The following is a 17,004-nucleotide window of genomic DNA, read 5'->3' as shown; positions in this document are numbered from 1 at the left end:
TCAACAGCCTCCCGTACTATCTAAACTTATGGATACTCAGAAAGTGGCAAAATCTTCCTGTGAACAATGGAACACGGAGTGCACACCTTCCATGGTATTTCTGGCTCTAGGAACCAGGGATCAAGAATAGATATGCTGAACTGATCTCTTGTACTTTTATACTTCAGCTTCCACAGGACAACAAAGGCTTGGGGAAAATAAGTTTTTTTTCCTGTAGATCCATTTTTAATTATTCAAAGATGTCAAACCTGTGAGATTCACATTCAGAAGTCTATTTTTAAAAGCATGATCCAAATGTGAGCTTCATAATCTAGCATTAACATCACTGCAATTATTTTTAAATATGCACACAGGGTATCTTCAAACAAACCACATTAAATCAAAAGCAGTTGGGAATCAGAGACAGGAGAGCCAAAAATCTCCCCCTGCATAACACGCATGCATGCAAGCAACACTGATGTATTGCAGTTACTTTTACTTCCTAGTCTGTGAAAATATATGAATTTTCATAATGTGAAAACACAGTCACTACACCATACTCAGTCTCAAAACTCACCACTAATTTAACTGGGAACACAATGCACCTTCAGACAAAAACAGTCACTAACAAACACACACACTCTAGCACAACCATTTTTCAAATGCTTGAAAGAGAAATGAGTTTCCACGTGTGATCACAAAGCTTTGCGATTTATGTACTCGACCCAACAAGCAGTAGATTCCATTTGGCTTTTAACAACTTGAACTATCTGTTAAACTTGATTAAAAGCAATCTTACCAAATCAACTCATGATGGTGCTTCTGCTACTGGCTAATCATTCAGATGACAACCAGACACAATGCTGGCACGGGCCATTAGCCTCACACTGCCCTAGTGAGGACAATGCACTGATAGGATGGCTTTACACAAGCACATGCTGTTGCCGACCCAGACCTACTTTGTGACTGAAAGAAAGGTGTTGTTTTTCCGTTTGTTTTTTGTTTTTTTTTTTTAAGTGCATCATATCTACAAGACAGAAAAGGAGAAAAGAAGCAGCAACTAGTGTTATTCTGAAAAAGGGAAATGGAGGAGAAGGAAGGCAAAAAGCAAACAACCATCTCTTGTAATTTAAGTGAAAATGAACAAGAAGGATGAATGCAAGAGGTAGAGCAAGCTGGTGCTTCTTTATAGAAATAGCTGAGGAGTAAAGAAAAATGATTGTGGTTGAAAAAGCTCCAGCAGGCTGAACCACTCCTGGAGTTTCTTAGTTAATTCAGGTTTAGAGTCAAATTTCTAAGCCTTACATATCATTACAAGTACAATCTAGCTGGTTCACAGCACATCTCTGATAAGAGCTCACGCATAATGAGTCACATCAGTTTTCCTATATGATCAGTTCTCCTTCCCTTACACGAATCTTTCACAAAGTGAGAAGGGAGAAGAAAAATTAAGCAAAAATGACTGTCAATGCCACAGAACTGGCAGGGACAATTCAAGGACAATAAAGCACCTGCTACAGAATTTAAACAAATTCTGAAATAGATCCGATTTTTAAATTCATGGTGTTCCTTTATAGTCTGTCAGGTTTGTCTCCTGCGGTAGTTCCTTTAGGGCAAGTGCTGTAGACAGTCTGCCTACCCTGAGGGAAACTAAGAGAGTCAGAAGTGGGGTAAAGGAAGGTTATTAATAATTTAAACAATGGTCTTCCACCCCCGAGAGAAAGCCGTGGCATGAGCACGGAAACATCTAGATACTTGCTTGTATTTGTGCTTTTCCAACTTGGTATCTGTTCAGGAAAATACGAAGTACTGTAGAGGACACGGTGTTATACATATGGTTCTCTGGACCTCTGAAAGGGATCACCAGAATTAGTTAACAGGGCTTCCCGAGGCCACAAGGAGCAGAGTCAAACTGGGAGGCGGCATCAAAAACTACAGCATGGCAGAGGGAAAATATCTTGAGTAAGAGAAAATGCTTCTTGCAAGCTACAACATACAGATGTCAGAAAGAGTAAGAGACCACGGAAAGTACTTTTACCCCTAACATTTAAAAAGGTGAGTTAAGTTCTTGAAAAAGAAGATTCATTGAGTGAAAATTGTTTCCAGTGATCCAAATACTCTATGACATCGATTACTCTATGACATCAGCTCTCATTTGTGCTTTATATAATGGCATACTTGGTAACCATCTTCTGGGTTACAGAAAGAATGATTTTGAAAATATTCCCGCTTATTCAGTACTCTTTTCCTGCACAGTGCAAACACTGACATAACAGTCATTCGCCAGCGCATTAAACTTGCAGGCATTACAAATCATTTGTATTTGAGCGTAGAAAAGATCAGATGTAAACTCCAATAATTACCTTTATTTGAAAAAGCTTCTCAGACTGCTGTGCACATAATGTAGAAGCAGGTATGTTATGGGCTTGTTCAGCATCAGACAGGCCACTCTGAGTTTGGATACACCCCCTGCCTTTGTTTATTTGTATTTTTTGCTCTCTGTAACTATCTGAAGGGAGGTTGTAGTGAGCTGGGGGTCAGCCTCTTCTCTTGTGTAACTAGTGATGGAACTAGAGGGAATGGCTTCAAGCTGCGCCAGGGGAGATTCAGACTGGACGTTAGGAAATACTACTTTTCTGAAAGAGTGGTCAGGCACTGGAATGGGCTGCCCAGGGAGGTGGTGCAGTCAACGACCCTGGAGGTGTTCAAGGAATATTTGGATGTTGTGTTGAGGGATGTGAGAACTATTGGTGACAGGTGGATGGTTGGACTGGATGATCTTGAAGGTCTTTTCCAACCTTGGTGATTCGGTGATTCTGTGATTTTTGTTTTAGGGAAACATTACTTGCTACCGAAAGAAACTGCTTTATTACTTATACAGTGTCCTTTAAAGACTGACCAGCACTTGAATCTGTTTCTTATGCATTCAGCTTCTTTTTCACACACTAGAAGCCCAAACTTAAGAAACCACAAAATTTGTCATTCAATTAGAATGAGTCATACACAAATTTCTGCTGAAATCTTCAGACTTGGAAGAAACAAATTACTACATAATTAATCATTACAAGACAGACACTGCTACAAGCACACACATTCCCTATAAAAAAGTAGAAATTATCAGTATCAGGGCAGCTTATTCGTTCTCATCGAAAAAGGATTCTATCAGCACATCCCAAGCAGCATTTTCACCTGAATACATTTAATTTCCCAAAACAACCCAACATCGGTGAAATAACATGTTCCTCATAAGTACAGAAACGTAGATTCAAAATAAATATTCAAATGAGAATCATTGCAAAGAATACTATTAAAATGAAAGAAAAATTAATTTGCAGCCTAACTTTTACACATCCATGCTGCAAACTTGCTACTTGATCAGACTTTGCTTATGGTGGCACAATATTTGGCAAAAGCCGGTAATGTACCACACAGCTAAACATCCTTTGCATCCTTAAGCACACACGTCCATGAACATCCCATCAGGGAGTGACAAAAGCTCAGCATCAGTTCAGCTGAAAACAACCTGTTTGTTCAGCAGTTCAGCCTCTCTCAGCATCTCTGGCAAATCCACGGCCATGAGGATGACTGTCTAACTTCTTGAGCTCTGCCTTAGGAACACTTGTCAACATTTGTTTGGATAACGTGCTTTACCTTCAGGAATAAGATTCTCACTGCCAAACCCAGCAAAAAGCATGTTTTATTAAATGTAACAAAAAAGTTAAGACCCTTAAACGTGAACTGTGAAGCTCAAGCACAAGTGTACAAGTTCTGATGCAATTCTTATCTTCTTGATCCCACTGACAGCTCTTCAAAAGAGCAGGAATATCTACTGGGCATGAGCATTTGTGTATGTGAAAGTAATGCCACTGGTGGAGAAAACTGATAAAAAAAACTTGCATTGGTAAAATGTGCAAGAAGAGAGACAAAAAGTAGAATTTGGGGGGGGGGGAACCATAAATACAATGAAAAAAAGAAGGAATCAGATGCAGAAGGAAATTTCAATCTGCATGTGAACCCACAAATGATTTAATTTCCTCCATGTCTTTTCGCCCACCAAAGTTTTCCACGACAGCTCTTTGAAAGTTCATTCAGCCAAAATGCAGGAAAAAACTGATTTTGGGGAGCAAAGAATTGCTTGTTTCCAAGTATCAGAAATGCCTCTGGAGCACAAGCATTTATAAGAGATGTAACATGACAAAATTTTTTTGCAGCTACTTCTCAAGCCTACCAAACCAGATTTAAAGATATTCACAAAAGTTGATTTATCCAGGAGAGAGCGGCCTTTCCTGAAAGAGAGAGGCTTCTTGATGTGGCAAAGCCACAACTGCACTCCAGTGCTTCAGCTGCTGCTCTCCCGAGAGCACCGCTGCTTCTATCAGCTATGCAAATCGCTTCAGGGAACAGTCTTGCTATTGTACAGCTAACCTGGTTATTACCATCAGCATTCCAGTAATCTGGCAATTAGGATAAAATATTTAGAGCAGGAAGACACGTCTGCATTTCCGACATCACCATGAAGAATTTCTGCAGAGGTGAACTGCATGTTGTTAGCTTTAGTGAACAGTGCTTCCAGACCTCCCAAGCCAACAGACTTCTGCAGTAAACACAGGAAATCACACACCTGCCACCTCATAGCTAACATCTAACAGCATTCTGACCACAGCTATAAAAATTGCATCTCTACATCACAAAAACGTTTTTTATAAAGCATTCCAGAGGCTGAAGAAAAGCCAATAAAATGCAGTGAATGCAAATTCATTTTGACTTCTGATCCAGCAACAGCAGGAGAGGGATGTCATACTCCATCCCCAAGGTCCTTTGCAGATGTGAGACCTCAGTACAACTCTGAAGACTACATCAAGTTGGAGCTTTAGAAAGCTACGTACAGGCAGAAGCCCTCAGCTGTGCCAAGCCTCTGCTCATGGCTGCTGGCTGTGTGCAGTTATCCCGCTAGCCACAGCCAAGCACATGGACTCCTTTGTTTTAATAGCCCAGAAGAAACAAAGAAAAAACAACATTTGGAAGATGTTGCAACAAAGCTACTCACAGTCAGTCACAGCACACGCAATTATGAATAAGGGTAGTTGTAAGGTCACCTGTGAGACAAATTTCAAATTGGCCACAATTCCACCCCTCGGGGCTGGAACAAGCCCCTGTATCTGTGCCGCAGACAGTCAGTCATCCACACAGGAGGACAAATGCACACTGTATCTGAAGTGACAAATACAAGACACCAAGCAGAGCCATTCCAAGCTGACAGAGAAACACAGCCATCAGGAATGCAACATTATCGGACATTTTAACCCAAAAGCAGACCATCTTCAAGCTACTCTGGATTGCACACTACACTCAGTGTTTAGAGCAGCTACAGACCAACCTGTGGCAGGCTGCAGCAGAACAAATCCTGTTCGATCAGGCTTTTTTATTTCTGCAATAATCTAGGAAAACTGTGACTAAGTCTACACAAGGATTTGTCACCAACAAACAATTCTGACAGAACTAAAATATAATCATTCCTCCCACACACTAATGATGGAATGACTAGAGCTAAATGGTGCCCCATAATAATTTTACGTGTATGAAGTGTTCCATTTCATTTACTGATATTATAAAAGTGATGCATTGGCCATAACGTTTACTGTTTACAATCTGCAATAAGCTATATCCTTCTCAGGGGAGATTAAATAATCAAGAAAATGTTATTCGCACTATGTATTTGAGAAAAGTAGATCGTGGTGCCAATTACAGATTCTTTCCTATATTAAAAAGGATGTACGTTTGCCTAGGAAGGCGGGGGAAGTGAAGAGAGGGGACTGGAGATTTATTTTCTTCCCATCTGAAAAGAAGTTCACATGCTCACTGTTGGAAAAAATTCTTTAGTTCAACAAAGCCTGAAGAGCAAAAGAATGCTAATGTTAGTTTTCGGTAGTTGCTGAAAACACTTCATTACAGGGCAAGAAAAATGAAAGCTCTGATGGACCGTCCTGTGGCTCAGAAGGCTACAAAGAAAGATCCAGCAGCAGTTAGCATGCAATTCTATTTCCAGAGTATCTGTTAGAGGTGAATATTTTAATGACAGCATTTGTTTAATGTATTCTTTATTAATATTGTTTATACACCATTTTCCACTCAAAGATCACAGCGATCAATGCGGGCTATAATGAACTAAGTGTAATACCTCCAGAAAACAGATGCTGCATTATTCATTTTACAGATAAGTACAAGCAAGTATGAAAAATTAAGTGACTTCTCTGCTGAGAGTGCCAGAAGCACAGCTGTGAATATAATCCAGATACCCCTCCTTCCAATGATCTGTTAACCACTAAACATTAGCCCTTCTAAAATGAAATTCAACCTTCCCTCCCATTTCACTCTCCTTCTGACAAGTCTGGCAACGCCAGTACCGAGGATGTTCGCTTCATGCGGCCGACTCAGGAAACCAAAGCTTAACAAAAAAAAAATCAACAAAAGACAGTTGGCCTTACCACATGGTAATTCCAAAATCCCTTGTTGTAGGGGTCAGTTACCCGTCACTCTGCCCCAGCTGCACAGTCAGCAATAGCTGACGAATTTAAGGCTGCTGGCCAGAAGCAGTCTGGGTCGGAGGCATCGGGGGTTGAGCATCACCCCAGAACACCTGCTGCAGGCCTGATTCATGGCAGGCACTGAAACCCATGAGCTGCCACTGCTGCATCCAACGAGGGGAAGGAATGGATAGGATCATCAGAGAAATGTATACTGCCCCGACAGCTGCTCTTCCACATGTCCTGTCTCACGCGGACTGTTATCTTCAAGCTGCCTTCCCTAAGGCTCTCAGCACTGGGCTACGTGCCGCAGCAGCCTGGTGACCCAAAACATGGCAAAAGGTTAAAAACGCTCATCGGCATTTCACTAACACTGCATGTTTTCAGTGCTATAGCAGTGATGCTCTATGCTGTCTCAGTTCAGAATTTATGCTCCTCAAAGCCAAGGGTTTTCTACCAATGCTTAGGAAACCCATTACAGTCTAAGGAAGACTTGAAGAAGCAGGCTGCCCAGAGAGGTTGTGGATGCCCCGTCCCTGGAGGTGTTCAAGGCCAGGTTGGATGGAGCCCTGGGCAGCCTGGTCTAGTATTAAATGGGGAGGTTGGTGGTCCTGCATGTGGCAGGGGGTTGGAGATTCATGATCCGTGAGGTCCCTTCCAACCCTGACTGTTCTGTGATTCTATGTGCAGCAAAGAATTTAGACAGAAAGAGGAAGGAGGGAGAGAGAGCGAGACCAGCTTTTCACAGTCTGATAATAATAGGACAAGAAGGAAAGCTTTAAACTAAAAGAGGAGAGATTTGGATTGGATATTAAGAGGAACTTCTTTACTCAGAGGGTGGTGAGGCGCTGGCACAGCTGCCCAGTGAAGCTGTGGTGCCCCATCCCTGGCAGTGCTCAAGGACAGGTTGGTTGGGGCCCTGGGCAGTAGAAAAGAAAATTCTACTGGTTAAAGAAGTTAAAGACAATTAACACAGCTTAGAAATGACAATAAGCAATCATAATTTGATTGTCAACACCTAGAATATACAACCTCAAAAACACAGTAGGAAGTAGAAACTTTAGAAACAAGCAGAATTAATAAATTTTAAGCAGTTCACAGATGGTCACAAAAAAGTGACCAAAAACACTCTCCAAGTGTTTGAGTACTTAATGGACATAAACATTTTTGCATTCATAATCTTTAAGGATAGAACTGAACAACATCACACTCAAAAGCTTTTCAAAAAAAAAAATCACCAAAGAACATATTTCAGATACCTATGCTTTCAAATATTTGCATGAACACACAATAAAACTGTGCTAGTTCATACGCGTGGGCAAAAATCAAAACTTGTTTCCTCAATAACTACGGTCAGACCACAGATCCCAGAGTCCTCACATTAACGGATTTCAGTAACGCTCAAGCATACAACAGCCAAATTTCAGCAATTTGTTAAGAATCAACAGACTCTAGATTCATACTGTTGAAAAGCTATACCATAAAACACAGGAACATACAAATTGTGCGTTGTTCCAAGTGTACTAAAACTTGACAGAATGAAATCGACTCTTCTTATAATATTAAAGTCAAGACCATTGGAAATGCATGCGCATCAAACCTTTGGAAATATCAGTGAGGTAAATTAGGAACACGCCAAATAGATGTACAAGCTTTTACACAAGTAAATACTGAGTACTGTTTTTTTTTAGAATTTTAAAGAAATTAACTGAGTCAGTTTTCCAGGCTCTGTGCCCAACTGTATTCCTGATAGCGTTCCACAAGCTACAGGCTCAGAGATTCAAGTCCAAAGTAGCCCATGAGCATCACTTCAAAAAAAGCATCACAGCTCTTTCCTGAAATATTCATCCAAGTCACAAAGCACAGGGTTCAGCCTCATCCACAAACAAACCAGCAGCTACTACACACTAAGCAGGCTCTCAGACACACAGACGCCCAGTTTCAGCTCTGGTGGACTCTCTGATACTCCTACAGCTATAATGACAACTGAAGAATGTGTGGTGATCTAGTCTTCCTGTTTGCTGCATTCTACCAACCAGTCTTAAAAACAGATCCAAAAGCAGAAAAACTCTCTGTTCTCTCTCTGTCCCTCCCTTCACACAAGCACATCAGAAAATCACCTTTTCTATAGAGCTTATCATAATACTGCAACCTGTTGGTACAAATGTTCCCTCCCCTCCCCGCCACCCCCCAAAAAAAATTCTCCAGCAGTATTTTCTGAAACCAGGTTATTTTCCACTTTTCCTAACAAGTTGATTTGTTTCTTCTGGAAGCGCTGTCTTAAATTCACTATTTAAATTCCACCCCCCTGGAAAAGCCCCATTTGTTCTCCTGTACCCCTCTCTGCTCAGCTCAAAAACCTCAGGTTTGCAGACATAGACCTTGAAAAACGCATCTTGGTTTGGACAGCATTGCAGCATCACTGCAGAAACGTCGAGGGCCACAACACAGCTACATTTTTGAATCTCAAAAAGCAGAGTAGAATACCGATCTGAGAAAGTACTAATTTGTGGTTTACACCTGTTGACAGATATTTTGCATAGCAACCTCTTAGCTTCTCTTAGCTGCTGTGATTTCAGCCACAGCGATTCAGGCCGATCGGTTCCCCCGGCTGTCCCGCCGGCTCCTCACCACACAGACCCAAAAGCCGCGGGCGCGGCGAGGCCAGCCCCGCTCCTCCCGCCAGCAGAGCAGCTCCCGAGGCGCCGCCGCCCGCCCCCCAGCACGGCCGCGGGCGCTCACCGGGCGGTGTCGAGCAGCGGGTGCTTGGTGCCCACCAGCTTGCGGACCTGCATGGCGATGTTGCTGAGCTCGTCACTCAGCAGGCACCGGAGGCTCATGAAGGACGTCGGGTAGCCCACGATTTTCTCGGCTTCCGACACCACCTGGCTCCAGGGCGCGGCCGAAGGCGGGCCGCCCCCCGAGAGCCCCCGCCGGCCTCCGCCGCGGCTCCCGCGCCGCAGCAGGGCCCTCCACATCCCGTCCCGCGCCGCTGCTCGGCCCGGCTCAGCCTCGGGCGGCGGACCGGCGCGGCCTCATCGCGCCCTGGGGGCAGCCATCTTGCGCGTCGCAAACGGGCCGTAAAGTGAGGCGGCGCGGCTCTCCCCGCTTCGCCCGTCTTCCGCGCCTGACGGCCTCTCGCGGCATCCCCGCGTTGAGGGTCGCGCTATGCTCCGCGCGGGGAGGGAGCCGCGAGGATCGCCCAGCGGTTCTCCCTGCTCCACATAAAATTAATTCCCTGTGTCTCAGCGCTCCTTGATCTCCAGCACTCGGGGCCGTGCCCACCGCCCTCTGGTGCGGAACCTCTTTCTAACAGCCACATCTGAGCTCTGCTGCTTAGAAGCAGGATTCTGACGAGAAAACAGCCCCATTGACTGCTTTCTTGTGAAAAACGGGGCATTACGTTTCTTACCTTTCTAAATACGGAGTACATCTCACTCTGTTGCTCCACGTGATTAAAGAGCTACATTGAAGTGTACAGTGAAAAAAACGTGCAAATAACACAATTCCATCACGAAGCTAAAAATGAAGCGCAGACCAGGAAAGCACAGGCAAATAGAAGTTCTTGAAATGATAGCGCGAAAACACTGTTAGCTGTTTCCATGGCTAACAGAAGGGGTTCTCCGTTCTCACACCTGAGACAAGACTCAAAACAGACACCAAGTGCTTATAAGTTAGTGCCCTACAGAAGGGGGTTTGGCTGGAGCTGATAGCATCGGGACTTGTCTGTGGTGAACGGCCTCCCCTAGACCTGAGAGAGAGCAGCTGGAATGTAGAGAGCCTGCAAAGTCTGCTTTCTGTGCAGTGTGTCTCTGGGAGAGTCAGCCATAACTCTGTGAGAGCTACCACTGCGTTAGTTTAGCTACTGTCACAGAACAAACTGGTGCTAAATAGTGAGTTCCAGCTTATAAACACTGTCTGCAAATGGCAGAATGCGATGGCTTTCTGCTTCTGTGCAGAAAGACTGAGTTAATGAAAAATGCCAGAGGGATGCACTTAAGAGGAGCTAACAAGGCACCTCAACCTATAACAGCGACAAATTCCTTGATCCATTTCCCGAGCCCTGTATGTTCTTGCACTTAATGTGGTAAGTGTTCTGTGAAAAACTAACATGATTATTCAATTACAGTCTACTTAAAATAATACATGTAAACAGAGCAGGGAGAATTAGAGTTCTATGGGCAGTAAACCTACCATCTCCTAATGTGTGAGACTTTAGCTTTTGAAAACTGCTGTTCTTCATGTTATTCTAAGAAACCAAACACCTCTGCTCTTTTTATATAGAATTCTCCTAAGTGCAGACAGTTCAGAAGTAGGGCAAGAAGCTTCATAACCACAACGCAGCATGCTATTGCTATAGTTCCTCAGGATTCATGAGTATCAACAGTAGGTTGGCATTCTTAAACAGCTTTTATTTATTTGTTTGTTTGTTTGTTTATTTTACTACAGAATAATCTTTGAAGGATTATACTATAATACTCAAGGACCTTCTTCCTCATGCTGTTAGCCCAATGCCTTAATCCAAGCCATACTTCCATGCCCATTTTTGACCCCTGGTCCTGGTGCATGGGTTCACCCTGCTAACCTTCTCACTACTTCACTTCAGTGCAGCACAACATCCGTACTGGCATTTTTTTCTCATTCTTGTGACAGCTTCCTCATTTTTTTCTCATTAAGTTCCAGTCATCCTCATGTCTGCACAGCCTGCATCCTAATCATGGGTTCTTCTTTTCATATGCATTTGTGGGTGTGGTTTGTGGGGAGAAGCACAAAAGCCTTCTCTCTTCTCTTGTGCTGAGCTCTAAAACACCCTTACTTCTGTGAAAAGCAATTGAAGTCCAGGTAAATCTAATGGAGATGTCCATTGCTGTTGGACTTTCCAGGCACCAGTAAGTGGAAATGCCATTCTGATGAAGGGCAGTTATTAACACTTTTTAAATGTAGAAACTGGGAGATTCCCCACCTATCAAATCTCTGGCAAATCCTGTGCAAATTTCTATTTTAGAAAATGGAGATGCAAGAGTTTCTCAGTTTTACAGACCAACGGTATTTTTAATGTGAGCAAAATGGTGTATTTTTCACCAACCTTCTTTTGCAAACTGACCAAACTGTTTTAAAAATCAGCTTCATGCTGAAACACCGATCATAGAAAAATTCATTATACATTCGTAAAAATTTTAGAGTTACAAGCATTAAAATCCGTTCTTAGAAAGGATGATGATAGACAATCCTACCCAGAGGTATTGCTGTTTGTACTGCCTTTAATACTGAGTTTCTTAGTTTTTTTCTTCTCTCTTCCTCTCAGAATACAAATAAATAAATAAAACAGAAGCAAAAGTGTGATGTACTTACCATATTTTAAGTTGTGGACACAACAGTATGTTTGCTTGCTTGCTTGCTCACTTTTGTCTTGGTTCATTTCCCCTCAGGAATCAATAGAAAAAGCCACACTATTTCAAGGGCTTCAGTATGTGTATAATATATGTGTCTATTTCTTTAGAGTCTTAAGTAGAGAAGGAAGTGGTAGGTCTTCTTTTTTTTTTTTTTCCTATCAATTGACTTTGTTAAGCTTTCTCAGGAAGAGAAAGAAGCCACTGCAGGGGGCCAGTATCAATGTTGAAGAACAAAGAGGAGAGGTGAAGGGACATTTCAGTTTACAGCAGCCATGTTCTGGACTGTATACCACAGGATACTTCAAAGCCAGCACTAATGCCAGCTCTGGATCTCTTCTAACAAATGAAATGTGGGAATATTTTCCTGATTGCCATCTAAAGCAAAACTTTTGCAAAAAACTTACACTTGGTTGTGGAACAGTTGACCATTCATAGTTACTCTGGCCCTATGCTAAATAAATTATGTCCTTAGGAGAATGAAGCTAGAAATATTTGTATTTTATACTATCTAAACAAAAATTGTTCTGGACATTGTTTAAGTTTTTAATACGTTAAAACACTGGGTACACTCCACAAACATCTACAAAAATGAAAGCCAGCATGAATGTGTCATTGTTTTCCAAAGTATCCAAGTAGTCTCCCCACCACACATACATGCATACAGTGAATTGATTTACTTCACAACATACTGGAGGAGTAAGCAGTTATGATAATTTCCATTTTGAAAGTCAGAAGGTTTAAACTTAGAGGTTATGTGATTTGTCCAAGGCTTCACAAAAGCCCTAAGGCAAACTGAGAAAAGAATTCTCTTCTTTGACCTGGCTGTCTGTGCCTTGTCTGCAAGGCTGCCTGTCTTCCTACTAGCCTATAGCCTACAGAGAAGTATGAATGCTTATTGATCCTTTAGTTACACACATAAAAAAAAAGCCAGAATAATTCAATGTCAGGTGATTTCAGTAGGAACCACATGCTCTGGATAGAATTTGGCAAGAAAATATGTTAATTTTTGAATCTAAATATACCTACTGAGATACCAGTATCAGAAAATGATTTGTTGCTGGTTACTGAATGATAATTAATGCATAATTATTTTGATTTCCTTAGCAAGTAAATAAATACAGCTGTGATATATAGGGATGCTTTGTATGAGTAGGAGTATGTTACCATTTTTCCTTTGCACACAAAACATAGCACTTGGGTCAATAGTCAGTGCACGGCGTGGATCAGCAGCCAAAGCACCCAGTAGCTCTTGGCAGCACTGTGCAGGCAACGAGGCGAGCCCCCCTGTGCTGCATGCTTACTGCACACAGCTCCATTCACACTTGCTCACTAGCCTGCACTGCAAGAAAACAAAATCAATTGAAATCCCTCCATTTCAGCAAGCTGAGGAGGAATAGTAGCAGAGCAGTGTGCAGCTGATAACACCCCTCCTTCAGAAAGTCACATTTTTTTCACTTCCCAACCCAATTTTAATTGTAAGGCAGCCTCTTAGGCTGTCTTAAATGACTGGCACTGCTCCACTCGGGGGAATTTAGGCAGGGACTCATAAAACAGCAGTGCTTTAGAGCTGAGTAATCTGTTGAAGAAGCAGGAGGAAGATAAGCACAATGTTAATTCTGGTCATATGCAATCGAAGCTGACAAAGCATCCATCACCCTGTACAATATTAGCCTTTACATATTCAGCTTTATCAATTTCCCCATTCCTAATCCATCATTAACAACCCCATGAAGCCTCAGCTAATTAGCCCCACCTCTGCAACTCGGCAACCTATTAGCTATTTATTATTTCTATTTAGTTGCACTCCAGTAGCAGTGAGAAACTCCAACCAGACACATTTTAGTACTGTAACAAAGGAGATGGTCCCCTGCTTATGGAGTTCATGGTCGGGATGAGGGTGAAAGCAGCAGAGTAAATGACAGCCGTGCTGAACAAAGGCTTGCTCACACACACTCTATTAAACATTCCATCCCACATATCTACAGATTTTATATGGATTCTATTTATTTATTTATTTATTTATTTATTTCCATCACAGCATCCTTTGAAATCACAGCATGGGCTACAATTTGGAAGGGTCCAGCAAAAAGAAATAAGCAGGATTTAGTCTTTTAGGTGAAAAACAGATTGAAAAACTATCTAAACCTTTTCACGATTAGTGAGTAGGAGAAAAAATGCAGTGATTAAAGTCACAGTATATCAGGATACTGGCTAATATACAGAATGTGTACATTTTCTATGGATTTAATAAATAAATCCAAGTGTTTTTCTCAGTTAAAATACTTATATCACAGGGACTAAATATGTGTAATTTATGAAGTGTTATGTATATTTTGCAGCTTGCTATTCACATGCATAATTGAAGCATAGATAGAATATAAAATGTTCTTTTTTTTTTTCTTTTCCTACCAGCAATACTCAGAGTAAGAGGAGACCTGCGTACATTTTTCTTTGTCCCTTTTTTTTTTCTTTCCACTTACATGGGAAGATATGAAGGCTGGCTTGTTTTTTCTATTGAAGTAAACTTTGCAGAAGTCACTGGTGCCTTTTTTTATCTCCCCCTTGGTTTTTGTACCTTCTTATTTATGACTCTCTTTTGAAGGGTGCCTGAAAGGTCCGATTCCTGAAAAACCCACTGCCCACTGGCTGAAGAGTGTGGCGCAGTGTGAGCACCGGAGGCTTGACTCTAGCTTTCTGTTTACTGATAAACTTTAAAGCACAAAACATTTGAACATGTTATTATCGAAAGGGCTGCTCTCACTCAGTACCTGCTCACTGCTTTAATAACACAAAGGCAGTAATGTGCTTCTGGGAACAAGGTCTGCGTATACAAAAGTCGACCTAGACGATGAAGAAAATGGTTTAAAAATTGTTTTAGGTGACACAAAGAAGGATTGTATTTTAAATAGTGCTGACTAAATGGCTTTGGGAAAATTAAAACAAAAGTATTCCTTTATTATATACTATACTATCAATACATTTCCCTCCAGTTTAGGTAAACCCTTCTGTTCAGTATAGGTGTTTTTCAGTATGATTTCCTCTGCTTTTGAATTTGTCCCTCTGTCAGTCCATTGGAGACAAAGAATAGTGACCATTGTGATATGAGGCAAGATGCATTCATTTTTATCTAGCTCTATACTCACTGCATCTGTTCTTCTTTTAACCTCTGTAATTAAAATGCCTGCCTTCCTCTTCAGCACATGCTCTAGAATGATTAAAATGTTAACAGCATGGCAGTCATGCTGCTGTACACGAGGAGGGACGATTGATATAGGCCAACACAAATAAAAGCTGTGGTCAGAAAACTATAAGCTGCACATGCAGAATGGAATGTAAGAGTATTTTGTCTCCGCTAAGCACTGGTTTAAAATGCTTAGTGGAAGAGAATGAGAAATCAGTCAACTACAAGGAAGTATTTCATGTGGCATGTCCACTCAGATTCCATCTGTCTGTATTTTAGAGGTCTCTTAGATGCTCTATCAAGTCTCTCATGTTGAACAAACCCAAATGGATGTATTTTCCCAAATGTTCAGGTCTGGCTCTTCTAAATTCTCTGAAACTGTTTAGGCTTTTGTTCCTCAGAACACCCTATGGACAGGTGTTCTGCACTTATTTTACACGTTATATTGGAAAAAAATCCCTACTTCATCATATTTATTTTAAGGCTCCCTATGAATAGTTTGCATTTAAGGCCAGTGAGGCATGCCCAAGTTAGTCTCGAATTAGGCTTGAACAACACCCCCGTCCCTTTCTTTCTTAATTCCCCCCATCTTGCTTCTCTTCTCTCTCCTTCCCACTTAATTTTATCCTCATATTATCTCTGGAGAATTTATGAGCTATACAGGCATCTGTATTAAGGACATTCATCCACTACATACCAAAATTTGAATGACCAGAAGAGTGGCACTCCTTCAGAGAAGCACTCTTCCACAGAGATGTCAATCACTTGTAAGTTTAGTTTAAAACTTTGTCCCCCCATATCATTTCAGAGCTGCCAAGTGACAGTGACCTGGTTTTTGGAGGTGCTCGGCACCCCACCACCTCCCAGGGGGAGCTGCAGGCGCTCAGCACACACAAGAGAAGACTTTTATGCAAAGTGTCTGCCTCACTCTGGGCACTCGAGTATTAAATTGGTATTTTGGATTCAGCTTCACTGCACTGTAACGTAGGAAATAGTCAGCCTCACAGTGAAATTAAGAACCTTAGGGCTGGTGGTGCAGCCTCTACTTAAAGTGACTTGAGGTAAGCAGTGCTCTTGAATTAAATATTAGTAACTGGGAATTTTTTTTTTTTTTTTTCAGAATTGATGTCAAATGCTACAAACGACAATCATCTTACAGACTTTGAATAATACAAACATCCAGAACATTGCCGCATCAGAAGTCCTTCTTGGACATCTGATTTTCAGATTTCTATCTGTTTCCATAGTAAAACACACTTTCAAACTTTAGTATTCACATTTACCTGTGCAGTTATCCAACAGATAAACTTTCCATCTGCCCTATATTTTTTCCTTCTTTTTCTGTTCCTCTCTCACTTTTGGAATTTGCTCAGACCTCTTCTGTAGCCAAATTTCTCTCTCTTTTTTTTTTTTTTTTTTTCCCCTTCAGTATCTTCCTCTTTACATTTCTTTTTGCTTTCTCACCACCTTTCTATGTGTCAGCCTTGTTCCAGTTCTTTTCCCCAATGGCATTCAGAACTCCTGCTACTTTCATATACTCTCACCATTTCAAGTCGCTTTCCCACATGCTCTCTTTCACGGAACACCTTCCTTCCACTGATTTCTGAGGCACAGATGCTTGTTCGCTTTCCATGATGGCAACAACAGCTCTAAAAGAAACATATAATTTCCCCTCTTGCAATTCATGCACAAATGACTGGCATGTTCTGCTTGGAGAAAGCCTTTCGAGTTTCCTTGCTTTTGTGGAATCTGTGAAAAAGTCTGATAAATTACAGCTTTAGCAGTTATTTCAAATAACTTTATTTGCAGCCAAATGGGGAAAAATCTGTCAGTGGTGCCATCTCTGTGTTCTTTCAAAGGTCATTGGTGTTTCATGAGTGAGCTCAAAGTCAAGCTAGTTCAAAGAGAGACTCACTTTTTTTCCCTC

The 17,004-nt window shown here is 41.6% G+C and overlaps 1 protein-coding gene across 1 annotated transcript in view; it reads right to left on the bottom strand.

The window, feature by feature from the left end:
• Positions 1-9,605, bottom strand: part of PDSS2 (decaprenyl diphosphate synthase subunit 2) — a 114,450-nt gene extending 104,845 nt beyond the window's left edge. The window contains exon 1 of the mRNA XM_085217562.1: positions 9,246-9,605. Coding sequence (XP_085073688.1) covers positions 9,246-9,481 — 236 coding nt within the window. The 5' untranslated portion in view covers positions 9,482-9,605. The remainder of the gene's footprint in view (positions 1-9,245) is intronic.
• Between the last annotated feature and the right edge of the window lie 7,399 nt (positions 9,606-17,004).

The sequence above is a fragment of the Meleagris gallopavo genome, chromosome 2 (genome assembly GCF_905368555.1).
Source record: "Meleagris gallopavo chromosome 2, MGAL_WU_HG_1.1, whole genome shotgun sequence".
NCBI classification, from domain to species: domain Eukaryota; kingdom Metazoa; phylum Chordata; class Aves; order Galliformes; family Phasianidae; genus Meleagris; species Meleagris gallopavo.
Note: the sequence above shows the minus strand (reverse complement) of the source record. Positions and strands in the feature narration are given on the sequence as shown.